Genomic DNA, 26,563 nt, shown 5'->3' on the forward strand with positions numbered 1-26,563 from the left:
GGACCTTGACAGAAAACCAAAGCTCATTTCACAAGGGACTTGGCCGGGATCCCCATGTAATGAACCTGGGACACAAGCTAGAGAGATGCACAACTTCACTGACTCCAGGGGCATGTAGCAGAGAGAAGAAAATCAAAAAAGAAAAAAGGAAATGAACTGTAAATCCATGGCTCATGAGACGGCTGAAAAATAGACGGCTGTGAATTGACAGTAATTTGCATTTAATCAAGTTAAATGTCAAAATAAGAACTGTTATTGGCTGGGCTTGTGCACCAGTAGACTTTGATGTGAGCAGTAAAACCTGTCTTCTAGTTCAGTATATATTTCGTCTACCAGATCCATAGATATATATTTTGCACTTGCAACTCTGCTAGGCAGATGGGTGCAAGCTGAGGGCTTATTTATTGGTTATTATTGCAAAAAAAGAGTAAAGAACATACACACAGTTCAGGAAGGTAATCTGATGGAGTATGCATCTCAACACAGCTTGGATCTGGAATTTAGCATACATTGACTTGAATTGAATTACTCCATTTTATAACGTTGTAGAGCAGACCCTGATGCAGGGTCTTTGTTTGAAAGTGCTGTTGACTTGGTTTCCACTGAAAGAACATTTGTAATGTTATCATGCTTTTTTCCCTGATACTTCGTATGAGACAAAAGTGAGCATGACCCCGGTGGATTTGCTGGTATGGGCAACTGAATGCATTTTATGTTCTCTTCTGAAATCTATTGGAAATACAGGTGAAATATATTAATATGTGTGAAATTTAAAATTCCCTTTCTCTGATCTTCAAAGCAACCCATCTGGTTAAATATTTTCCTTAAGATCGGCTGGATTGCAGCAAAGCAGCAACATCTTGTGCTATCGCCTTTCCCCTGAGAAGCAAACCATTACATGTGGAGCCGTATCTCCTTTTTGCTGTGTGGCAGTAATCAGCATTTCTGATAAATGTGTGCTACTGAGATGCTAGGAATTGGAATTTTTACAAGAAAAGAGACTTTCTGTGATGACTTCATCCAGGGAAGCTGTATTTAAAAGTGCCCCAGCCACAATTTGATAAAGTGGTACCTGAACTAAAACCACCCTTGAATTTTGTTGATGTTTAGATCTGAATCTGAATGACATGGTCAGCTGAATCAAATCATTGTATCCAAACAGCCCTGAACTTTGGGGAAGTTCAAATTCTCTTATGAATTTTGCCGCTCAGATCCAGCTCTATAATTTCTCTCAACAGTACTAGCATCAGCACAGGGAGCTAGAATTTGACTGCCAGAAATTTCACATATGAGCTCACAAGCCTGATTTTTGAGGATTCACTGTCAAGGCAGACAAAGGATGGGAGAGGAAAGAGTGTGGTAAAGTGACTTGCTTAATATCATGCACAAGGTAAGTAGCTGAGTTGGGATAGGAGCCCAGATCTCCTAACTCTCCGTCTCGTGCCCTGTCCACTTGACGACACTCATGCTCAGGGGACACATTTGAAAGTTCAGGAGTAATTACTTTATTCAGGTTTGCAGAGAGGAGGTTGGGAGAATCATAGAATCATAGAATATCAGGGTTGGAAGGGACCTCAGGAGGTCATCTAGTTCAACCCTCACTAACACCTATGTTTGCACACTAATGGGCTGATCCGGCACTCTTTACTCAATAAGGACGCACATTGAGTTCAGTAGTAAAGTGTGGCATGGTTGGGCTCTTCCAGTGATGCTAAAGATAATAACGATACCCAGGCAGTGATCCTGCAAGCTGCCCTGCACAAGCAGAGGGCAGTGTCTGGGCAGAGCCATTTACGGGATTGGGCACCGTTTGTAGCTTGCTGCTTTCTGGTTTGAATGGGTGATGGTTTAGCAGTACGATCCAGAGAGAGAGCACTGAAAGAAGAGACAAGTGTTTGTGCCTCTCAAATGATGTGAAATGTGAGAGCTGGTTAGGAGATGGGTTTTTTTCCCCCTTTGGAGAAAAAAAATCAGGTTTTCATTAAAATAAAACCAGTTTTCAGGTTTTTGGCCACTAAAACAGAAAAGTTTTCATTTTGAAGCCAGTGGTTTTCAGCTGATGAATATTTCCTCCCAAAACTGTTTTTTTTCCCTCCAAAAATTGTTTTTAAAGAAACCCATTGATTTTGAATGAGAAAGCTTTCTGTGAAAAAACTTCTGAACAGCTGTAGTAAACATGCAAAACTTACAATTATTTTGCTGTTAAGGGGGGAGAGAGAGAGAGAAAGAAGAGTCTTTGGGAGCAAGAGTCCTCAGACAAGGCACATTCCAGTAACATGCAGGCAAAAAAGGTTCCAAAAGAGGATAATGGAATTCGTTTCTTGCTTTATCTCTGTCTCTCACACACATGCAGAACTCATTTCAGAACTCAACATGTTTGCATGATTTGCCAAGGTTTGTAAAAGTTGTGAGAAGCAAGACACTGTGCTTCTCTCTCTCTCTCCCCTCACCCCTTCTCTGAAGGCTTTTAAAACACAAATTATCTCAACACTAGGGCCCCAATTTTAGAAGTGCGTGTTTGTTTACAGTGAATATCCAAGTGTACAAGGATGTTTTGTGCACACACATCCCTGTTGTGTACACACTCTTTATGGGCCTAGAATTGCTGCAGTTTCCTGGCACATGAAGCTGCGGGCATGCTTTTTAATATTGCAGTGCACTGATGTTTCCATACCCATTTGTTATCCAGTTAATTTTCATAAAAGTGACCTCTCTGAGGGTAATTGTAACTTATTCCATCTCTAAACTTAAAACATGTTCCCCACAGACTTTTTTATTGATTAAATTTCTACTGTAATGATTGTCTATTGTAACAGTTTTCCAGTAACAGTTTTCCATATCACGTTTGCCACCACCATGACTGGCACTGATTGACCCCTTTGTTGGCAGTTTAGCAGGAAAGCTAAAGACAGAACGAGCCAAAGAGATTGGCCATGTACTTCTAAAGATGGATGCTCCAGGTCAAAGCTGAGGTGCATTGGCGGGGCAGTGTGAGGAAACTTGTTTTACTGTTTCAGCTTGTCTGTCACCCCGGCTCCTCTGTCAATAGATATCTTGAGTGTGTTGTCGATTTAACATCTTCCAACAGGGCTATTTTAGGGGCCAATCCTATGAGGTGCTGAGCTCCCTAAATTCCCATTTTGTCTTTAAAGGGTTCTGAGGACAAGCTTTTAAAATATATTTCCATGAGTCCCTGAGCCAAGAGCATTAAGGTGCATTTAGATCTGCTAGGGACTCAGCTATGCCTTGAACTCTTACTCTCAGACAAACCTGTAACTACTGGCTGTGCGCCCTGTGTCAGATGTTATGGCTAAAATAATCTATTTTAGACTTATATGCAATTATCTAATCAAAGTAACGCAGCATTTATTCTCCTCAGGTTTAATCCAAAAGTGAAAAACTAGGAACTAAATTAAGTAAACCACACAATTTCCCTCCAGTTTATGGCTTCTCAAATCTCATGTATTCCTCCATAAATGAAACACTTTCTCATAGCTGAATTCCCCAAAGCCTCATATTAAGGAAGAAGTTTGGCATACTGCAGGCTGACATTTAAAAGTAAAAGTAATTTGTAATGCTTCATTTACTAAAGATGTTATAACCAACAGAACTATTCCTCTAAAATCTCTCCTCTGTGACTTCTACCACGTAGCCCTCTTTCACACCTGAGCTACAGCCCCACTTGTGAATGCTTATTTCCCTGTCAGATACACATTTCTGTCTCTCCCCACCCTCTTTCCATCTGTCTTTTGAATGGTCATGAACACACATTTAATCTGTGGCTTCCGAGAAAGAAACTAGAGGGTCATATTCAGTCTTCCCTGAGCACAGTTATAAAGCTGCCCTTTTTTTGTTACCCTGGCAGAGATGTTGATGTGGAGATGGGAAAACAATATACAGGATTCACAGGGTCTGTCCAAAGAAAATGTGACCATGTACTGTACCTAAGGAAGAAAGCAAAGGCCACAGAGCTGCTCCAGCTAGTGGAATGTGCTGCAGCTTGCCTCTTATGCAATAAACGCTGAAGGAAGTGTGCTACACACTGGACCTCTGTATGCTTAGCTGGCTCTTTACTGCCGCAGTTGCAATCAGCATTGGTGCTTGAGCTGGATCTCCCCTACTTTCAGTAGGAAAGGGTAGTGGACAGGTGTTCAGAAGGAGAGCCCCTTGACTTTGGAAATTGATTCCCTGTGCTGGATCTCTTAGACTTCAGGGCATGCATAATGCAAAGCCCATCGTTTTTTACCAGCCTTTGGGGAAAGTGGGTGAACTGAATATTTGGGCGGTTGAAAATATTGATTTGGGAATTCTAAGGAAATACTTTTTTAATTCAACATACCGTTAACTTGTGATACTCATTACTGCAAGCTATTGTAGAGACAAATAATTTACTAAGATTAAAGCAGGGTTAAATATATACGTGGATAAGAAGAGCATCGGGTTATATTAATCAGAACAAAATTTAAAGTCTTGATACACAGGTTATAAGCTGCTTATTATTTGGAGTGAGGAGGATATTTCTCTCATACTGTACTATTACACAAATCACACCTTATTGTGAAGTGTCTAGCATTTTATTCCTTCCTCTGAAGTTTCTGGTGTAGTAACAGGATAATCGGCTATTAACTTATTTTGGCATGACTATTCCTGCCATACCTCAGTGGATAAGCCACTGTTACACCCTCTTTGAAGGAGTTTTCATCCACCAAGTCAATCAGTTATTTTAAGGTCTCCCTTCAAGTCTGCAGTTTTTATTTCCCTATTTTCCAGTGGCCCTATTTTCTTCATATATGGCTCCAGTAAAGTCATGAGAGGTCATCAAAATGTGTCATATATTTTACTAGACTTCTCAGTAAAGATGCTAAGCCAATATAAAGTTATTAAAAACAGACGATGGCTCAGAGCGGCTCCTTAGCTTCTGGACAAAAACCTCCTAAGGTTTCAGTTTATAAATGGCACTTATTCAGGATGCTCTATTTTATGGATTTTTTTTTTTTTTTTTTTAGCAATGCCTTGTCTTTATCAGAGCCAAACCTCTGCGAGCTGGTGGCCGGTGGGATGAGGAACTGGCCTCATGTACCTGACCTTAAATCTTGATGTCACTTTTTATAGTCTGCTTCATAGCTCTTTTTTGAAATTTCCTGGGGCTCGTTTTCTAAGGAATGAGATAAAGCGTTGCTGAGACTTTACCAAAAGCAAAACTCTTGTCTTTTTTTCTTCTGGGCTATTGTTAAAGAGAGAGTACTTTTGCCAGATTGCTCCTTCCCAGCTCCCCTCAATCATGAGCTGGTGGGAGTGTATTAAGCCTGAGTGTATTAAGAGAACATTTTAGATTTTGGCTTCAAGCCCAAGCCTCTTTTCCTTTCTTTTTTTTGAGCAAAGATTGTGGAAGTGCTGAATGGCATCAAAGCTATGTTGGGAGATAGGTGGGAATGGATGACTCAGCAAGTGTAGTGCACTAGCTAAAAGGCAAGCTGAGAACTGCTGTTCTTGTAGCCTGTTTTAAATAGCCACCGAAACGGGCCACTTAAAGAGATGGGTGTTCTCATAAAGCTGGAGCACACTGGTGCTTGTGGCGTTCAGGGATCACTCAGTGGTTAAGGTGCTTGCCTTATTCAGTGCTAGTTCCAGCTGGTTCTGCATAACGACGAGAGCTTCCCGGTTGCCTGCTCGGACTCACTGCTTGGGAAGCTCAGCCCTTAAAGGAACAGTCCCGAGTATCACAGTAGTCAGTACATTGCGGGATACCTTGGGGTGATCTTTTAAGACAGGAGTTTGTCTGTTAGTGGTGGCCCTTTGCGTGTTTCATTTCACATGGTTCTCGTGATTCCCAGTTTCTAGGAAATGCTTCCGAACCCAATGTTCAGTTTATGCAGATGGATCTGAGTGAAGCAGGTACAGTGCTTGCTCCTTGTTTTATAAAATAAGTGTTTTTCAGTATTTTCATTATTGGGAACTATTCCCATCCCTTCTATCATGTAGCTACATTGTCTCAGTACACAAACATTTCTTTGAAAGATTGCTTTGTAACGTATAAGCAAACAATGCTTTTTTGTCCAAGGAGAAAGAGGAAGTAATTGAATAAAGATGAGGTTTAGCTTGTTGACGATACATAGTTTTTTCAGTTGTTTAAAGATCCTAAAGTAGCTTTGGGTCCCATAAGCCACTGACTGTGGTTTTACTACATACTATGGGGACTTTGGATCCTCTTACGCCTGAAAAGCCAGAGCAAAGGCAGTGTTTGTGATGTTCCTCTAAGTCAGATTTTTCCTTCACAAATACGTTTCTATGAGGAAAAATGCCTAGTCCTGCAGAAGCTTATATTCTCTGCTCTGTGCCACAACCCTTGTCTGCTTATAGCTCAATTGCTGCAGGGATTCCTGGCCTGGAGCTGCAGGAACATGTGCAAATAGACTTTTACTGTGCCTACGGCGGCTAGCCCCACAAAATCCTCTATTCCGTGCTCTGTCCTCCTTCCTCTGCTGCCTGCAGTCTAGGTGGTGGGGAGGCCAGGGGACTTTTAGTGGCCAGTTGCACTGCAGCCTGTAGGGACTCAGGCTAGAGCGGCTCCATACGCACAAGAAGACCCCCGGCAGTAACAAGTGGTAATGCACTTGGTGGTGCATCCACCACATGACACATTTATGGTACTACCGTGCAGTTGGTAAAAGACTCTGTAGTTCTCCATGGCTTTCTAACTTCCAGAGTGGTGAGAGACTGTATTTCCTAGGGTCATGACACATGTTCTCCCTAAGTCCTGGCCTGGCTTGGACAGACATAGAAGGGACTGATTTCACTGCATCCCTGCCCTCTGCACTATAGTCAACAGATTTCTGAAGTTGGCCCCTCTCTACACCCTGCGGTGCAGTTCAGCACATAGACCATAGTTTGCAGCAAACCAGCAGCTCTGAGTAGTACATGAAGGCAGGAGGGAAGTTAGGGACTTTCACAAGAGAAAGCAAAGGCTCACACTGGTACCTTTAAGGGAACCTATCCCTAGCTACCATTGCAAGCTGAGGTCACAATCAGTGAAGTAATGCTCAGAACCAGAGCTGTGGTGTTACTGTGGCCCAGGTAATTTTCAATCTCTGCAAACCTGTTTACTCAGTCTCTCTGCTCAGTTGCATCCTGGGGAATATCTCTTACCAGAGTAGTTTAGTTTAGCAAAATGTACACAGAGCACACTTATGTTGGAAGCCATTCCATAGTGAGTTCTGTGTTCCCTTTGCAGTTTAGAAATGGCCCGAGGGACTTCCAACGATCATAGAATCATAGAATATCAGGGTTGGAAGGCACCTCAGGAGGTCATCTAGTCCAACCCCCGTTCAAAACAGGACCTAATCCCCAACTAAATCATCAGCTAAGGCTTTGTCAAGCCTGACCTTAAAAACCTCTAAGGAAGGAGATGGTGATGTTGTCTCAGTGATGAGAGAGGAATATGATCTCAGCAGTGACATTTTTGGCTTGGAAGAGTCAGAGGCAAAAATTAGGATGGCTAAGGAGGCTGAATCTTCAATGCATTGACAAGGGCTTTAGCCCTGAGGATAACGAGGAAAGGGAAGGTTTTGGTGATATTAGAGTGACTGGTCATGGGGGGATGGGATGATAAGAGTCAGTGATGACATGATGATGCAGTCCTGGTACACTGGAAGCTGAGTGCAGGTGGACTTGTTAAGAAAGAAAATTAGTTATTCCTTCTATCGTGTCAGGATGCATTAACTCAGCTGAGGAGTAAGTACCAGAATGTGCTAAATTAGCTAACACTCTGAAAAGTTAAATATAGGTGGCCTCTTACAGAAAATAGTTTTTTCCTGATGTGCACTAGGCCATCTTTTCCCCTTCACTCTGCCGTGACAGCAGTGTCTGCAAGAGCAGATGACAAGCCCTTTGATCATTATGTTCTCGTGTGAATTAAGTTTGCACCGCATTCAGTGTCACATCCTACTTATCGTTAGGAAACAAGGCTCTGATATTTGAAAGTCAGTTGAGTCAGTGTTAATGTCGGCAGCCAGTTATAAATATCAGGGCTTTAAAAATAATTCTGCTCCTAGGGTAAGGTTTTCTACAAGTTTTTTTGCAGTGGTACATAATGTCAGCTTCCTCTGCAAAATCTCTTCCCCTGTGGCAGGTTTGTTGTGAGGGATGGGATGCTCACAAAAGCTGACACAGACAGGGTTTCTCCTGAGCAGAGCCCCTCTGCATCCTTTAAGGGGGCTTCCAAAGGCAACTCCTGGTAGAAGAAGCAGACAGGGAGCTGGAGTTCAGCTGCACAGGGCTAAGATGCAATAAAGAGGCTTCTGCAAACCCACTGTCTGCTCCAGAGTGGGAATCCTGTCTCTGATCTGGGGGAAACTCTACAAGATCTGACACCCCCTCACTCCACCTTGAGGTTCCTTCCCACATTTTTTCTTCAGGAAGAAGTGACCTGCCCTAGTGTTTTTAAATGTGTGGTCTTCCCCGTGGTTTCTTTGTTCTCTTCCGTGGTTTCTGTGTGCTCTTCTAACAGTGTATTTTCTTCATGACATCTGAATGACTCCATGCTTGGGAACTGAATAATCCTTTTTAAGAGGAGGAGAGAATGGGGGGCAAGGGAGAATGAATGTTCATGTTTAGTGAAGTTCTAGCATGCTAGCACTAGCTAAGGCCAACCATAGCATGGACAGGTGGAATGCAACCACCTTTGTACAGCTCTGCCACTGTGATAGACTCTATGAATTGCTGATTACCAAATATTGTGAGCAAACTGACAAAAGAAAAGAAAAAAGCCCAATGAATAGGGCCCCTGCATTGCCATATGTACTTTGTCCATTTATTTTTACAGATCTAGTTTAATATTATTAATTATTTATAGTTCTTCGTAGCATACTAGTAAATGTGCTGTATTAGGTTTTGTAAAAATTGTTAAGTCCTAGTAACATCAGACTGAGCTACAGCAAATCTGCTATGAAATCTTTGAGGAGTGGAATGAGGTTACTGGATTTTTTGTAAGAATGTTTGTCTTTGCAGATTATCCGAGTGAGAATTGTATTGTACTGTGTACATTCTGCCTCAGTGTTGCCCTTAATGTAAGAAATTTAAGGACGCGCCATCAGTGTCTGAGTCCTGTGGGCATCTACACGAGAGCTGCTGAAAACACCTGGGTACAAGACACAGGGTCTGATTCTAATGTCAATCAAGAGTAACTTTTCTAAGTCAATGGAGTTACCCCAGTGTACATGAGATGAGAATCAGTCCCACAATATTTGGCCATAGCCAAATGCTGAGAAGAGTAGGTATTTCCCATGGACATATCGGGGGGTAACTTTGTAAAAAAAATTAGGATCAAAAGCCTGCAGCCCTGGTTATAAACTCTGCAGTCAAGAGGCTAAATCCTCCACAGAAACTGCACAAAACCCTAAGTAGAGTTCAGAATAGGCTCCCGTGAAGTGCACAATTGTGGGATGAAATCAGACTTGTCTTGAAGGCAGATAAGGTGCATTGGCTTTCTGTGTTGCGCCTTTTCACGTGCCTCTGTGACTGATGGTTCAATAATATCATTTCTCTAAAGGGATACAGTCGGAATGCTAACATTTCTCTTCCACTGATAATATTCTGGGCATTGTGTGTCTACTATTAACAAGATATTCCTGGACTCTCCTTTCTTGTTGGCTGTTTAAAAAAAAAAGTGTTTCCAAAGTAAAATTAACTTAAGTGTGCTGTACAGTTTTCTCAGAGTGAAATATTTTTAGACACTAGAGTTCAGCAGCAGCCATTTGCTTAAAAGTAGGTTGCAAACACCATCGCAGAAGGTTAGAAAAGCAGGGTGCCATCTCAGAACCCAGTTTATGTGTGTGAATCCGTGATTTGCACACACACCTTCCACCGCCTTCACCTAATTCCACCAGCAGTGGCATCTGAACAGACCATGCAAACAACCTGCCCGTGTCCAATCTACAGGAATAGGAAGGGCTTTATTTTCACAGAATGTGGGCTTTTTAACCACTAACAGGGTTTTTAATTAATGCTTGTCACTGTTGTCAAGCGGTTCAGCAGCTGCTTATTACTCATACAAGGAATGGTTCAAATCAGCTTCTGTTTAAATGCTGGTCCACCACTTCCAGCCCTGGTCCCTTAGTTCCTTTTGTTCTCGATTCTTAGCCCACAAATGAAGGTGTATTGCTGTCAACTCTGAATTTTGAAATAGCCACTTAACTTTGCTTGAATTCATTCAAATGGCTAAAGCCAGGGTCTTTTTTAAAGGCATGGGGAGGCTGCATTCTTGTTCCAAGTCATGTACTCTAGGTAACAAAGTATATTAAATCCTCTTGCTCTTATTTACTAGAGCTGTGCTCCACTTTGAATCATTCCTTTATTTCCTCGCAAACGTCAGCAGGAAAGTATCAGTGGGAGAACTAGTGGTGCAGAGCACAACAAAAAGTTGCTAACTTCTTCCCAGGGTGCTGTTGTTTTCTGATGGGCCCTGTGGAACTTTTAAAGGAACAGAATAGTCAGTTCTCTGTGCTGGGGATGGTGGAGCAGATTTAAACCCACACGAGCAGCTTTTAGGCTATGTTAGCTTTGGGGGAAGACTTAACAGATTGAAAGTTACACAACATAAACAACATTTTTTAAAATGACTAATGATTTTTGGATGCCTTGATTTTTGGTCACCCACGCTGAGGTGCCTTAAAACGGGCCCAATTTTCAGAAAGTGATAAGCACCCACCCTCTGAAAACCAGGCCTTCTTAAGGTGTCTCAGATTGGGCACCCACCCAATAATTCATAAACCCCAAATCAGTAGTTCTGAAGATCTTGGGCTGCAGTTTTTCACTAACTCGTCAATAAAAAGTAAATATTAAAGAACTCAACCACCAAAGTGAAACCAGGTAGAATATTGAAGATATTGCTGTCTTCTTAGCAAATACATCCATATTGGTACCAGCCAGCCTCTTTATACTGCCCCCCTTTGTTATTAATACCACATAGCCCAGAACAATAACTCATTAAAGAAGACAAACAATAGACCCATTTGGGTAAGACCTTTCTCTTATACACGGTGAGAGAAATTCTGACCCCATTATAGTCAGTGGCAACCCGGTATCATTTCTGCCCTCAAGCACAGTTACCTGCTATGGTTTTCACGAAGTAACCCTCACTACCACAAGTACCATATTGACAGGTTTCAGAGTAACAGCCGTGTTAGTCTGTCTTTGCAAAAAGAAAAGGAGTACTTGTGGCACCTTAGAGACTAACCAATTTATTTGAGCATGAGCTTTCGTGAGCTACAGCTCACTTCATCGGATGCATACCGTGGATTTGTGCTGGAAATGGCCCACCTTGATTTTCATACACATTGTGAGGAGAGTGGTCACTTTGGATAAGCTATTACCAGCAGGAGAGTGAGTTTGTGTGTGTGGTTTTTGGAGGGGGGTGAAGGGGTGAGAGAACCTGGATTTATGCAGGAAATGGCCCACCTTGATTATCATACGCATTGTGAAGAGAGTGGTCACTTTGGATGGGCTATTACCAGCAGGAGAGTGAGTTTGTGGGGGGAGGGGGGGGCGGAGGGTGAGAAAACCTGGATTTGTGCTGGAAATGGCCCAACTTGATGATCACTTTAGATAAGCTATTACCAGCAGGACAGTGGGGTGGCAGGAGGTATTGTTTCATGGTCTCTGTGTATATAATGTCTTCTGCAGTTTCCACGGTATGCATCCGATGAAGTGAGCTGTAGCTCACGAAAGCTCATGCTCAAATAAATTGGTTAGTCTCTAAGGTGCCACAAGTACTCTTTTTCTTTTTATCATGATACAGTTTACAATGCTCTGATGAGGTGTCTAGGGTATGCAGTAACTCTGCCCTCTACTGGATGGAATTTGAACAGCTCAGCTGTGTGCCATGGACCATGTATTGCTATCAACTAATGGAGATTCATATGAAGCTAACCATGCACTGCAGTGGAAATATGCCCCTGTGGCCTGATAGAATAAAAATTCTATCTGGTTTGCATACCCTGGATACCAAAGAGATTTTATATTGAGATCAGCATCATGCTTTAAAATGTTAGCATATCTGATTTCAGAAAAGGACATTAAAAACTGATGAGTTGGTTTTCTTTCCCCTGATACAGCATATGCGAGAGGCTGCTGAACGGCGGCAACAGCTAGAGTTGGAGCATGAGCAAGCCTTGGCTGTTCTCAACGCAAAACAGCAGGAAATTGAACTCCTGCAGAAGGTAAGTGAAGAAAATGAAAACTAAGTAAAATGGCAAATTGCCGTGATTGGGCATGGGTAAAGAAATGGATCTCTGAGTCTAGCTGAGAGTAATCTGCGTCCATCTAACCAGCATCTACTTTCCAAAACTCAGTCTCCTCTTTTTCTAAAATGTTCAGACTGACTTCTCATGCAGTAGTAGTGCATGTGTGTCTCAGTCTTTGATTTAGATAACTATATTTAGGCTTGGAAGGTTTTATTCTTTTAATATCAGTAAAAAATCTATTTTACTGTACACACCCAAAGAGATGAAAAAATATTTCCATTGATGATGATTGAAATTTACACATAAGCAAAGTAAGAGACATTCTTCTTGAGAAGTATTAGAGTTTGATTTAAGGATATTTACTTTGTATATTTTGACATGTGATGTTGACAATTTGTGTTTTAGTGTCTATAAAGCTTTAACTTCTGAAGCTCAACATCCAGCCCCCTGCACTGAGGCAGGATTAAGTATTAGTTAGACCATCCCTGACAGATGTTTGTCCAACCTGTTCTTAAAAACCTCCAATGACAGAGATTCCACAACCTCACTAGATAATTTGTTCCAGTGCTTAACTACCCTTACAGTTAGGAAGTTTTTTCTAATGTCTAACCTAAGTCTTCTTTGTTGTATTTTAAGACCAATACTTCAGAATTTCATCCAGTGCTAAGGCAAAAACCTTACAAAATCTAAGTATATTATATCTACGCAGGTAACTTTATCAACCAAACTTGTAATCTCATCAAAGAATGAAATCAAGTTTGTTTGACAAGACCTATTTTCCATAAATCCAGGTTGGCTGGCACTAATTATATTCCTATCTTTTAATTCTTTATCGGTTGAATCCCATATCAACTTTTCTATTATTTTGCCCACGAGTAATATCATGCTAACCACTATAGTTACCTGGGTCATCCCAGGTGCCCTTTTTGAGGATTGGCACAACTTTAGTGCTCTTCCAGTCTTCTGGAATTTCCTTGGTATTCTAAGATTTATTAAAAATTAACAACAGTGGGCTAGAGATCTCCTCACTCAAATCTTTTAGGACTCTTGGGTGCATGTTGTCCAAACCTGCTGATGTAAAAATGTTTAATCCTAGCAGATTTGTCTGATCTCCTCCTCAGTTACTAATGGACTGAAAAGTACCTCATTATTCTCATACAATAAAATCCTTCTTCTTTCCCAATACAGAACAGAAATATTTAATGAACACTTCTTTACAGACTTTTACTGCATTATTATTAATGATTTGACCATCTCCATCTAGTAACAGTCCTGTATCATTGCCAGAATTTCTTTTGTTCGTAATATACTTAAAAACACCTTCTTATTGTCCTTAGTTCTGCTAGTCATGGAATTTTCCTTGATGTGTTTAGCTTCCCTTATCAAGTTTCTGAACTTCCTAACTCCTTTTTCCATATGTAGTATATTGCTTTTTTATTTCTAATTGCTGCTTTCTCTTCATCACTGAACCAGGATGGGTTTTTAACCAAAGTTGTCCTCTTTCTTGACTGTGGAATTGTGGCTTTTTGCCCAGTTAATAATTTTTTTCTTAAAGAACTCCTAATTTTCATTCAAATTTTTCTGTCTAAATATTTCATCCTAATCAATTTTTCTCATAATTTTCTCAGCTTTGGGAAATTAGCCCTTTTGAAGCACCTCTGTCCTCTTTGCCCATATTGAATGTAATCATATCATGATCGCTGCTCCCTAGAACATAAGAATGGCCATACTGGGTCAGACCAAAGGTCGATCCAGCCCAGTATCCTGTCTGCCGACAGTGGCCAATGCCAGGTACCCCAGAGGGAGTGAAACTAACAGGTAATGATCAAGTGATCTCTCTCCTGCCATCCGTCTTCACCCTCTGACAGACAGAGGCTAGGGACACCATTCCTTTCCCATCCTGGCTAATAGCCATTAATGGACTTAACCTCCATGAATTTATCTAGTTCTCTTGTAAACCCTGTTATAGTGCTAGCCTTCATAACCTCCTCAGGCAAGGAGTTCCACAGGTTGACTGTGCGCTGTGTGAAGACTAACTTCCTTTTATTTGTTTTAAACCTGCTGCGCATAAATTTCATTTGGTGGCCCCTACTTCTTATATTATGGGAACAAGTAAATAACTTTTTCCTTATTCACTTTCTCCACATCATTCATGATTTTATATACCTCTATCATATCACCCCCTTAGTCTCCTCTTTTCCAAGCTGAAAAGTCCTAGTGTCTTTAATCTCTCCTCATATGGGACCCGTTCCAAACCCCTAATCATTTTAGTTGCCCTTCTCTGAACCTTTTCTAATGCCAGTATATCTTTTTTGAGATGAGGAGACCACATCTGTACACAGTATTCAAGATGTGGATGTACTATGGATTTATATAAGGGCAATAAGATATTCTCCGACTTATTCTCTATCCCTTTTTTAATGATTCCTAACATCCCATTCACTTTTTTGACTGCCGCTGCACACTGCGTGGATGTCTTCAGAGAACTATCCATGATGATGCCAAGATCTCTTTCCTGATTAGCTGTAGCTAAATTAGCTCCCATCATATTGTATTGTATAGTTGGGGTTATTTTTCCCAATGTGCATTACTTTACGTTTATCCACATTAAATTTCATTTGCCATTTTGTTGCCCAATCACTTAGTTTAGTGAGATCTTTTTGAAGTTCTTCACAGTCTACTTTGATCTTAATTATCTTGAGCACTTTAGTGTCGTCTTTGCCACCTCACTGTTTACCCCTTTCTCCAGATCACTTATGAATAAGTTGAATAGGACTGGTCCTAGGACTGACCCTTGGGGAACACCACTAGTTACCCCTCTCCATTCTGAAAATTTACCATTTATTCCTACCCTGTCTTTTAACCAGTTCTCAATCCATGAAAGGATCTTCCCTTTTATCCCATGACAACTTAATTTATGTAAGAGCCTTTGGTGAGGGATCTTGTCAAAGGCTTTCTGGAAATCTAAGTACACTATGTCTACTGGATCCCCCTAAAAAAACAGGAGGACTTGTGGCACCTTAGAGACTAACAAATTTATTAGAGCATAAGCTTTCGTGAGCTACAGCTCACTTCATCGGATGCATAGAATGGAACATATAGTAAGGTGTGTGTGTGTATATATATATATATATACACACACACACATACAGATAAGTTGGAAGTTACCATACAAACTGTGAGAGGCTAATTAGTTAAGATGAGCTATTATCAGCAGGAGCCACAAGTATTCGTGTTCTTTTTGCGGCTACAGACTAACACAGCTGCTACTCTGAAATCTGGATCCCCCTAGGCGACCACCAACTTCCAGTCCAGTGTAATTCATCTTTAGCCATCATAATGAGGTCCAAAATAGGTAGCTCATGTTGGCTGCAATGCTTTTTTTTAAAGAAATTTATCGTCTATAATTTTTAGAAACTTTAATGATGATTTACTACTAGCTGCCTGAGACTCCAGCAAATGTCTCCCAAATCGAAGTCCCCCAAAACGACACTGTTTTCCCTTCACATACAACAGACAGGTGTTTAAGGAGTAATACATCCTGTTATCTGCTTTGATTTGGTGGTCTGTAACAAACCTCCACCACCACCCCCTCGCGAGCGTCAATAATTGGCACATTGATCATTCTGGCTTCAATTTGACCCATACATTCTCCTTCACAATATAATTGAGGTTCTTAGTGTGTCTTTTCAATTGTTTTTCATCACACAGATTCCTGACAACTTAACGTGTCCATTCATGAAGGGCTAGAGATGGCTTTTCTATTTAGATTGTTGTTTGCGGTAGGTGTATGTACCTATCTTGCTGTGTGTATGTACAGAGCCTAGCACCTTGGGACCCAATTTCGGTTGAAGCTTCTACCTTCTCCTGTGATACAAATAATTATAATACTAAAGCGAATATTCTGTAGAAATGCAGTGCAGGGCCTGGTTTGGCAAACCAGATGGATGAGGAGGTCCAAGTGGTTCAGGTGCTACTCTGAGACTCAGGAGACCTGGGGTCAGTTCCCTGCTCCCACACTGATATCCTGGGGGACTTTGGGCAAGCCATTTCGTCCCTCTGGACCAGATTTTCAAAGATATTTAGGCGCCCAATGAGATTTTCAAAAGGGCCTAAGCAGGTATGTGCCTCTTGATTATAATGGGAGGTAAATGCCTAATGAATTTTGGTGCTCTTGAAAGTCTCACTAGGAGACTATCTATATCTTCAGGGATCTAAATACCTTTCAAAATCTGATGCTCTGTGCATCAATTCCCAGTCTCTAAAAAGGAGCTAATACCCCACAGGGGTATTGTGAAAATAAATACCTTAATAGATTGTGAGCACTGAGATATATGGTAGTAGGGCCATATAAGTACTAAGATAGATTGACCAGAGCTGGGAAGCTGTTCCCTGCGCTGAAAGACAATGTGAGAAATGGCATCTAAATTAATTAGTAACAGAGGTTAACATTGGGGCTGCACTGATCTGCTCCCTGAAGATTCAGCACTGGCTCACATTCAAAACCTGGGCTAACCTCTCCAGTTGTCTGTTAGGCTCTCATTAGGTTCACCTTGCCCCTTGTTTTTGCTGGATATATCTAATTGCTTTAGATAGACACATTAAAATACTACCAGCATGCATGGGGAAGTAATGTGATGGTGTGGTAGATTTGGAATTTGCATGTCACCAGAATTAATATAATGAGGTTCCAAGGTAATGTGCCCCATTAAACTAAGCCAATAACTGCTGCTTTCTGGTACCTTTGCTGTATTGTTTTGACAGAATAATAAGTAATTCTTCTTTTTATATGTACATGGATGCTTTTATCCTGTCACGCTGTGTTTATCCAGTCCTTTAATCTCCAAAAAGAAGAATATAATATTGTTAATCCAGACTTTATTGTGATACAGACTCAGATAAAACAGTGATTCACCAGCAAAGTTTATTACGAGCCTGTGCAATGGAAGGGGGAGTTAACTATTGATGCAGTTTTCCTGATCATTTATCAAGAGCTTGTATTCTGGATAGATTTTATTAAACTTGTGATGATTGATAATGCGCCGCTTTCTGTTACCTGTCATAATATGTTTCCTGACACTCTAGGAATCAATATTTTATCAGATGCTAGCAAGAAGACTTATTATTATAGTACAAGAAGAAATATGAATATTTATCAGTGCCAAGGGAGATGTTGTCATGCAACAGATTAACGTTCAGTTTCAGTATATGCCCTCTACCGTGCCTTTAAGGTCGGATCCAACACCAATACAGAGCAATAGGAGTCTCTCCACTGATGTTAATGAGAGTTAGATCGGGCCTTTGTAGCCAATGGGTCAAATCCAGAGAAGTTAGTGCAGCTGCGCTGATGTACATCAGTGGAGGTTCTGCCCTGTTATACTGGAATGTTTATAGGAAATGGTTGTCCTAATGAGGACTGCTTATAAGGGTGTGTATGTGCAGGAGTAAGGCGTGTAGGGTCCAATGATAGCCAGTGTGCCACACTGATATATTTTGCCTGCCTGGCATAATGGTTAACAAAAGGCTTTGACGGATTCACAAATCTGGAGCAAATTTCGTTAAAGTTCATGATGAAAAACTGAAAGGGAGATAAAATGAGGTTAGCAGGAAATTACTGACTGCTGCAGATTCCTTTGAAAAAAGAAAAGGAGGACTTGTGGCACATTAGAGACAAATAAATTTATTTGAGCATAAGCTTTCATGAGCTACAGCTCACTTCATCGGATGTATCAAATAAATTTGTTAGTCTCTAAGGTGCCACAAGTACTCCTTTTTCTTTTTGTGGATACAGACTTATACGGCTGCTACTCTGAAACCTGTCGGATTCCTTTGAGGTTTCTTTAAAGCCATTGGCTCTCCCTAACCAGACTCAGATAGCTGAATCTGTGATTGGCAGGACAAAACACAAAATGCTATGCTAGACATTTCTCTCTCTGTCTCTCACTTCTGTACAGTGAAAAACACTTATGTGTTGTTTGGGGGGGGGGTCGACCCATGCTCCACAGTCTCTCCTCTTGAACCCCTTCTCCCCACCTCTTTCAATGTTACCAAAAGCCCAGGCTTAGGCCTACCTCCCTTACAAAGGATCACACTCTAGCATCTTTCAACTAAGGATCATAAAACAATTTACAAATGTTAATTAATCCCCCAAAATGCACCAGCACACAGGAAAGAGAGAGACTGATAAAATTTTGCCCACTAGAAATACAGTCACCTCTGGTGTGGAACAGTGCGCAAGAGTGCTCCACAACAGTTAAAGACAGTAAGTACAAATGGAAATGCAGGCATTGTTTAGATAGACAAACTATAAAATTGTAATTTGGCCAGCACACTAATGTTCTGAGATCTTTAATGGATCTGAAAAACACACATCTTGTACCAGAGCACCCCCTTCTGGTTTAAGAAGGCTGTTGATTCAAGTGTTAACTCAGAGAGATCAATAAACATACATTTATTTACTTTGTAATGTGCAATATAACCTTAACATATGATGTAGCCCATTACTGCATTTGGGTAGTTACTCCACTGAGCATTATTATTTTTTAAGATCATGTTTATATTGACTAGTGTTAGCTTGGGTAAACTTTCCAAATACACAAAGTGTTTATATAACCATAACAGTATGTACGTGCACCGCCCCCAAAAAATCCCTCTTTTATAGTTCATTCAATTTGGAATAAACCTAGGGTAGAATTTTCACTATATGTCTGCTAAAATTATACAATTTTTCTGTGAAATTACAGTTGTAGCAACCTAGATTGTCAAGGACCCAGAAGCTAAACTTAGACTTGTCCAAATGCACTGACAGTTTTGAAACCTATTGATTAAATATGTGAAATTCAGATAGTGATTTTATATAAACTGGGATACCTGTCAAGATACTGATGTTTTAACTGAATTTCACCATATTTTCATGGGCATAGATATTTTACTTATATATATAATCTTCTATGCTGTCCATTGGTGAAACCTACATGCCCCATTTACAATTAGTATGTTTATATTTTTTAATTTAACTAAACTATAACCTAAATAGCAGTTCCCAAACTGTTTATGGGCCACCTGTGGTTTATGAAGCACTTGTTAGAGGCATGCAAACAGCTAATTGGTCAGGGAAGGATTAAACAGTTAATAGTTGAAAAGGTCTTTACAGATGCAATGCATCTGACGTGTGCTAAGATGCCAAAATGTTTACATGCTTTGCTGAATTAGGACCTACCTGTTGTTACTGGATTTGAGCCCCAAGACTAAATAAGTGTTATGCACATGTGCATTTTCTCTTTGAATTTCTGGCGGCAGAAACTTTCCTCCACATTTAAGCTGTCATGTCCTTCAGGCATTAGTCTTAAATATTGCTTCCAATCCATTGCACTAGTTAAATGTCCATATCTTATTACAATGAAATTGAACGTTTTTTCATCGGCAGTTAACACTTTTACCAATAATCAAACAGCACCATTAAAGCAAACGTTAACTATTGCCAGTTTTTATACTGTTGAGTTGAATGTTGTTGTACATAATTGCCCACCACCTTCTGCATTGTGGCAAAATTCTATTCCATTTAACACCTTTAGCATGAAATTTATTGTTGGAAACAATTTTTGTCACTTAACTTGGATGATTTTAATGGTTGTTTTGTTTTTTGTTTGTTTGTTTTTTAAAAAGCATGCCATATGTATTGCCAGTGGAAAATAGCTTTAGTTTAATTAGCTGATTTTGTCAAAATTTTTCATTTGATTAAGATCCATTCATTAAGATTAAACATTTTATAACTTGGATTCATTAATTAAAATTTAATTTCATAAAGCATTTTGAAACATTAGCATATTAATGCTATTTTAAAGTCCTATATAGATATAGAGAGATTTTTATTAGCCATTATATTTTGTTACTTGAATTTTTGAGAGGCTTTTCATGTAGCATCTCCAGGGTCCTTCTCTTACTTTATTTAAGCAGTGACAATATTTTTCAGTATTTGAGCAGAGCCACACTAATTCTCACCTAATCCAAAATCTCTGTTTTAAAGGAGACCCTACCCAGAAGTGATGAAGCAGGCAGCCAGCCATATCCCTTACCTTAAAAAAAATCTTTATTAAATGGTAGTTTCAGTGAAACCATAAAGTTGATTTAAGAACAGTTAATTGACTTCATTTCCCCATGTATCCCTGATGCCTGTCACATAATCATAAATTTGCAGATTTGTCCAGTTTTTGCAGAGACAGAAATGAACATGAGCTATACCAGGGCTTTTAAAATGAATTTTAGTTTGACTTCAGAAACTTCAGTAGAACCCTATATTTCTCTCTCAGAGATAACAGATAAACAATAAGGGAACCAAAGTCTGCATCCTTGCGAGGCAAAATTTTCCCAGAATCAGGTCCTGGATATTTAGGCTTGATCTTTCAGATCATTCGTAATCCTACGTTCTTGTTTACACTTGCAGTTTTCCAGGTACCATCAATGTGTAGCTGTCTATGACATGCAGACATACTTGGGGACACAGATATCTGTTTATTAAGGTCTTGTCTTCCTCATGCTGCTACTTCCATTGACTCTAATGGGGCTACTTCTATTAGTGAGGCAAGAAGTAATTTACCTAAATTATTCCTTTGATGCAGGGAAAGATTCTCTTAACAAAAAACTGGTTTCCACTTCAAATCTTGCACATGATTGTTTTTCAGCACCTCTGCATCATTTCAGATTTCCAGAACGTAGTTTTAAGATAAATTTTTATTAAACTGGCCCTTAATAAGGCACAATAGAAAACGAATTAGAGCTGAATTTGCTGGTGGAGAAGCTAAAACCAACCTCTGTGAGGCATGCTATAGAGAGACATTGTTAGCAAAATTTGGAATTGTTAACAATAGCTTTACCCTTCTCACACTGCTGTATGGATAAAGGATCCCATCTCGATGGGATGGGTGTATCTCTGGGGTCTCAGTATGGACCTGGAATAAAAAAGGGTGAGAACCATCAAACACTAGGATTTTAAGGCTTTATCTATTAAATTGCAAAACAAAAAGGATATCTATCTGCTGTGTAGCAAAATTAAATAAAAAAAAACGTTAAAAATCTTCTAATGGTTTTAGGTTACAACAGATCACAAGACAGCTCTCATTTTCTTGAGTCATAATCCAATCAGGGCACATTGGAAGTGAATCCTAAATGTTGCACTCTCAGTAACATTGACACAAAAGTCTGATGGCATTGCACCATTTTATGAATTGTTTTGTTACTTGACTTCAATAGGACTACTTATGTTTAAAGTTAAGCATACACTGTGTTGGTTTGTGGCCAGTGTCTTCAGCGTTTTGCCAGGTCCAGCCCTCATTGACTTTAATGGACTTTGGATCAGACCCATATACAGGATGGTAATCAGTGGCATTTTGTTAAGTTAACAAGTGATATATTCTATAGTGCTGGCTCTGATTATTAAACTTGATTTAATTGTATTGTATCTGAATATAAAACTATAAAAATATGATTTAAAAGTATCATATTCGGGCAAACCTGTAGTTATGTTTTATTCTAGTGCAAAATGAATATGGCATGACTGAGTAACCTGGTTTCTTCCTTTTTTTAATTGTAAAAAAGGCTCAGGTTGAAGCAAAGAAAGAACATGAAGGCGCAGTTCAGCTGCTAGAGGTAAGGAAGCCATTGTTTGTTCTTGTTGCCGTTATACCAGTTCCTTTCTCATTATAGTAATATAAGACCATGATTGTTTCTAGCACGCTGTAGTAATTCATGGGTAAATATTCCTCTTCATTTTTAACTCACGTATGCGTTAGAGGATGCTGTTATAGTCCAATGGCTAGAGCACTGAACTGGGAGTCCAAGAAACCTGTGTTCTCTGGCCACCAGTAACTTCATGTCTCTGTGCCTCAGTTTCTGCATCCATAAAATTGAGATAATGATACCTTTCTTTGTATACTGCTTTGAGATCTATGGATGAGAAGTGTTATTATATAAGTATTATTATTGTTTATTTTCCATCATTCCATTGCAAAAGAGTCTAAGGTCAGTTTATAGCTCATAACAGTTAATGGTAAGATTGCATTAGCAATATGGGTCCATCAAAACTCCTTCTAGTCATCTATCAGGAGAAAAAATACAGAAATATATGTTTAAAAGTTCCTTTATTTTTACTTTAAATCAAGCTTTTTACACATTTCACCATAAATCCCTTAAAATTGTACGTACCGTTAAAGAGAGGGAGAATAGAGGAAAAAGGAAGAATTAAAAAAATCTATATTTGCTTCATTAACAACTTCTCATAGCAATTATGATCTTGCACAGAGCATTTCCTGGGGATTAATGCTCACCTTTTTTACCTCCCAGTGTGGTTAATTTGGCATGTAAGGTGGCCCATAATATTATCCTGGACCAGGGCAAGTGGCAACCAAAGGCTGCAGAAATTAGAGCTGGTCGAGAAATTTTCAGCAAAACATTTTTTCATCAGAAAATGCCAGTTTGTCAAAACTGAAACTGTTTGCAGGAAAGGATCGATTTTGACAAACTTCTAATTTTGAAAAAAAAAATGGATTTTTCTTTAAATAGTCCAAATTTAAAATTCTGTTTTTTCTGTTCTAAACAATTTTTGATTTTGAAAGTTAAATATAATATAGTCTGCTAGAGACTGATTAAAAGCTCATTGAGTCAATGGTTGATGTTTGGAAGTGTAGAATACCTCCTGCAAGGTGCTAAGTGCCCTCAACTCTCATTGACTTCTCTAGCAGTTGAAGGTGCTCAGCACCTGACAGTTTCTGGCCCATAGTCCTATGATGGCTGAAAAGATTGTGGAGGTCTATATTACTAATACACTTGGGTGCTATGAATAAGTCCCTGTGGTAAGCAACACCTCTCAGTTAATTTCAGTATTGGTCACTACATATTCTCGTTTTGTTTTATCTTCCTATTGTGTTATTTGTAGCACTTGGATGGGTAACATTTATAAGTATATGTGAAATAATAAAATGGCACTCTAATTGCAGCCAGATTTCTTTTTATTGTTCATTTCTATTTCATACATAAATAGATTGTCAGTGATGAGTAACAAACTGTTCCTTTCTGCCTGAGACAAATATCACACAAGTCACTATGAATTAATGACCACTTAATAATATATAAATTCATCAGAAAAACGATACCCATAAATAGATTGGCTGCAGCTACTGCCTTGTCAATGCTTGTCAATGCTTCGTTTGGAAAAAATATATATTTTCTAGTCCTCCCTTTCTTCTGTGCAACCAGTTCTTCCATCCATGCACCTACCTCCCCATGTGTTGATGGAAGACAGAACTTTTTGGTGCAGTGATCATCTATAGAAGAAGATTCTGTTTAGTTAATTTATTTATGTATTATTTCCTTGAAAAGTATATTTCTCCACAGGAAAAGCTTTACTCATATGCTTGATTTATTATCATATATATTTGATTTTTTAAAAAGATAATTGAGTGCCTTCTGGAAAGTATATGAGACCAGGGGAAATAAGTGGAAATAAAGCAGACAAATGATAATATATATACCTTGAAAGCCAAACAAAATTCCTGTTTACCTGATTTGTCTGCTACCTCTGTTTTGCATAACCCCATCAAACAAAGTTTCTTGGCCTTTTGTTTTATGTTTCACTAAGCCTATTCATTTTACCATTGTGCTTATTTAATCTGCCTTTTGAGATTCAAGATCAGCAGCAGTATTGATTTCTGGTTTCTGAAATGTACAGTGTGATTTGCATTAATGCATGTTTTTACTTGTGGTAACTGTTTCAAAATATTTTGTTCTGAAATGTAAAAAAAAAAGTGTTCAAAACTGTATTTTATTTCTTTCTTTATTTCACATCTCTTTGTTTACTGTGTCTTGTTTGGAATTTATTGCTTTGCACTTCACCCAGAACACCTTGGACAGCATGCAGGTATTTTAGGGCATAAATTCTCCCTTCCCTATTCCCCTCCATTCAAAATGTTTGTGATAGTCCTGCCTTCCCTTGCATGGAATACATGATAGAACCATTGTTATGCAAGCATGCTTGGCACTGGTATTGTACAACCTGGGGAGGAAGGCAAGTCAAATTACCAAAGCCACCAGCTCTTTCTGCAAGAGGTTAGCCTTTGAACATGGCATGATTTCTTAATAGCAGCTCAGATACCAAACTTGAAGTGGTGTTCTTATGAGTATGCTCAGTAAGAATGGTTCAGTGTTTTATGCAAAGTTGTGACTTTCAGACTGTGTGGATTGTGTCTGAATTCAGATAGATTCTTTGTTAATGTAAAGGAAATTTTACAATGCAGTACTTTAAGAATGTATTCACCTGTGGCTAAATTATTCAGCCACTTACCAAAAGGTACTGCGGCTACATGAAAAGATAAAATCTACAAAGTGATATTCTGGGAGCAGAAAATGTGATTTCATCATTAGCCTGAATTCAAACTGTCCACCTGGAAAGCGGCTCATCTAGTCTTACGTCTGCCTTGTGCAAACAGTATCTATGCTATAATAGAAGAAGTCTGCTTCATTCTAGATTTTAGAAACCATTTTAGGCTTTAGAAGCAGCAGTGTTCACTATACATAATATTTATATAAGAAGTTTGGAAAGTCACACGTGAAATAGATTCAATCCAGTCTGCAGTGGAAAATCACTTTCTCACAAAACCATTGCACAGTTGGGCACAATAAGTGGTCTCTAATTTAAGGAAACCATGGACTAGTATCCCATTTTGGTTAGGGCTGAGCTGGATTGATAAAGCTATGGAATGGAGTATCAAATTCACAAGTGATGCTTAGGTCTTGTGCTGCCTCTGTGCACTGGGATACTTTGAGACAGATACAGAAACAATGAGACATGCCCACCAGCATATGGTTAAATGTGGCGGCAGCAACTTTATTAAACTATTAACCAATGAGGAACCACTGGTGGAGCTACCCAGGAGGGTTGTTCCAGTGTGGAATTCAGCTGGGCCCAAATGGCACAGCCTCTATAGAACCAAGGCTGCCCAGGGACCTTGGCAGGAAGCCAGAGTCCGAACTCATTCCCCTTATCCTCACCAGAAGTGGAGAGCTGAGTAGTGGGGAATCCCTGGCTGTGCAAGACAGAGAAGTGTACACCCTCACCATACCATGTTGTGTTTGGGGTCCATGCCCAAGAAGCCCATTGGGTACAAGGAATCACATCAGACCCTTTTTTTTTAAACCCACCACCACACTGGCACCTGCCAAAGATGCAACAAATATAATGCTGTAAACCCCGGAGCTGGACTTCTGGGATGCTGGATGGAAGGTGGAAAATACCCACACAGCCATTTGCCTGTTTTGCCATATGAGAAAAATGCCTTCCAGACACCCTACAAAATTTAGCAATCAGTGAGGCCCCTGGCATTATAAGAGATCCAGCATGCTTATGTATGTCCTCTATGTGTTTTCTCCGTCACACTCTGGCTTCTGTTTTATCCTCCAATGGAATCACAATCCTTTGTTTCTGATATTCACAGTTTATTAGATATCTACACTTTTTGAGGTTAACTGTACCTCAATACCTTTGTGGCTTGCTGATCACTACTTATGCATTATCATATACTACTATGTATATGTGAATCAGGGTGGTTTACTCCTTGATTTAAGAATCCAAAGTTTTCCAGGTTATGTCAGAAATGCACCTGATATCTGAGTACTTGAAAAGTGAGTATATAATTACTTTTCCATTTGATTCTCCAATACAGCAAAAAGTGGGGCAAAAATCTTGTAGCCAAGTAGATCCTTCACACATCTTCCCTGTTTTTGATACATAAAGGTGACTGCTTTATGCTTAGGAAATGAATTAGAGAGACACCCATTTCAGAGGGTAGCTTAGAAAGATCTTCAAGGTTTGTTGTAAACTGCCCACTTTTGACCAAACTCTGCTCTTATTTTTATAATCTGAAACTGTATTTTCAAGAGTTCAGTTCCAATTTAGAGACCTAAATTAAGTGGCCAGATTTTCAAAAGTGCTCAGAACCCAGCAGCCCCATTTGAACAGTTTTGAAAATATTTCATTTGAACAAAATGAACAGTTTTGAAAATATTTCATTTAGGTGCCAGAATAGAAGCTGCTGGGTACTAAGCTCTTTTTGAAAATCTGGCCCCTATGCTTTTGAAGGAGACTGCCCACTTTTGACCAAACTCTGCTCTTATTTTTATAATCTGAAACTGTATTTTCAAGAGTTCAGTTCCAATTTAGAGACCTAAATTAAGTGGCCAGATTTTCAAAAGTGCTCAGAACCCAGCAGCCCCATTTGAACAGTTTTGAAAATATTTCATTTGAACAAAATGAACAGTTTTGAAAATATTTCATT

The 26,563-nt window shown here is 39.5% G+C and overlaps 1 protein-coding gene across 5 annotated transcripts in view; it reads left to right on the top strand.

Moving 5' to 3' along the window:
- Positions 1–26,563, top strand: part of RIMBP2 (RIMS binding protein 2) — a 280,445-nt gene that overhangs the window by 172,003 nt on the left and 81,879 nt on the right. For all 5 annotated transcript variants that reach the window (XM_073312919.1, XM_078848948.1, XM_078848949.1 and 2 more), the window contains 2 exons: positions 12,111–12,215; positions 21,834–21,884. In XM_073312919.1, the coding sequence (XP_073169020.1) occupies positions 12,114–12,215; positions 21,834–21,884 (153 nt within the window). In that variant the 5' untranslated portion in view covers positions 12,111–12,113. The remainder of the gene's footprint in view (positions 1–12,110; positions 12,216–21,833; positions 21,885–26,563) is intronic.

Source organism: Lepidochelys kempii, chromosome 15, assembly GCF_965140285.1.
Source record: "Lepidochelys kempii isolate rLepKem1 chromosome 15, rLepKem1.hap1, whole genome shotgun sequence".
Classification (NCBI taxonomy): domain Eukaryota; kingdom Metazoa; phylum Chordata; order Testudines; family Cheloniidae; genus Lepidochelys; species Lepidochelys kempii.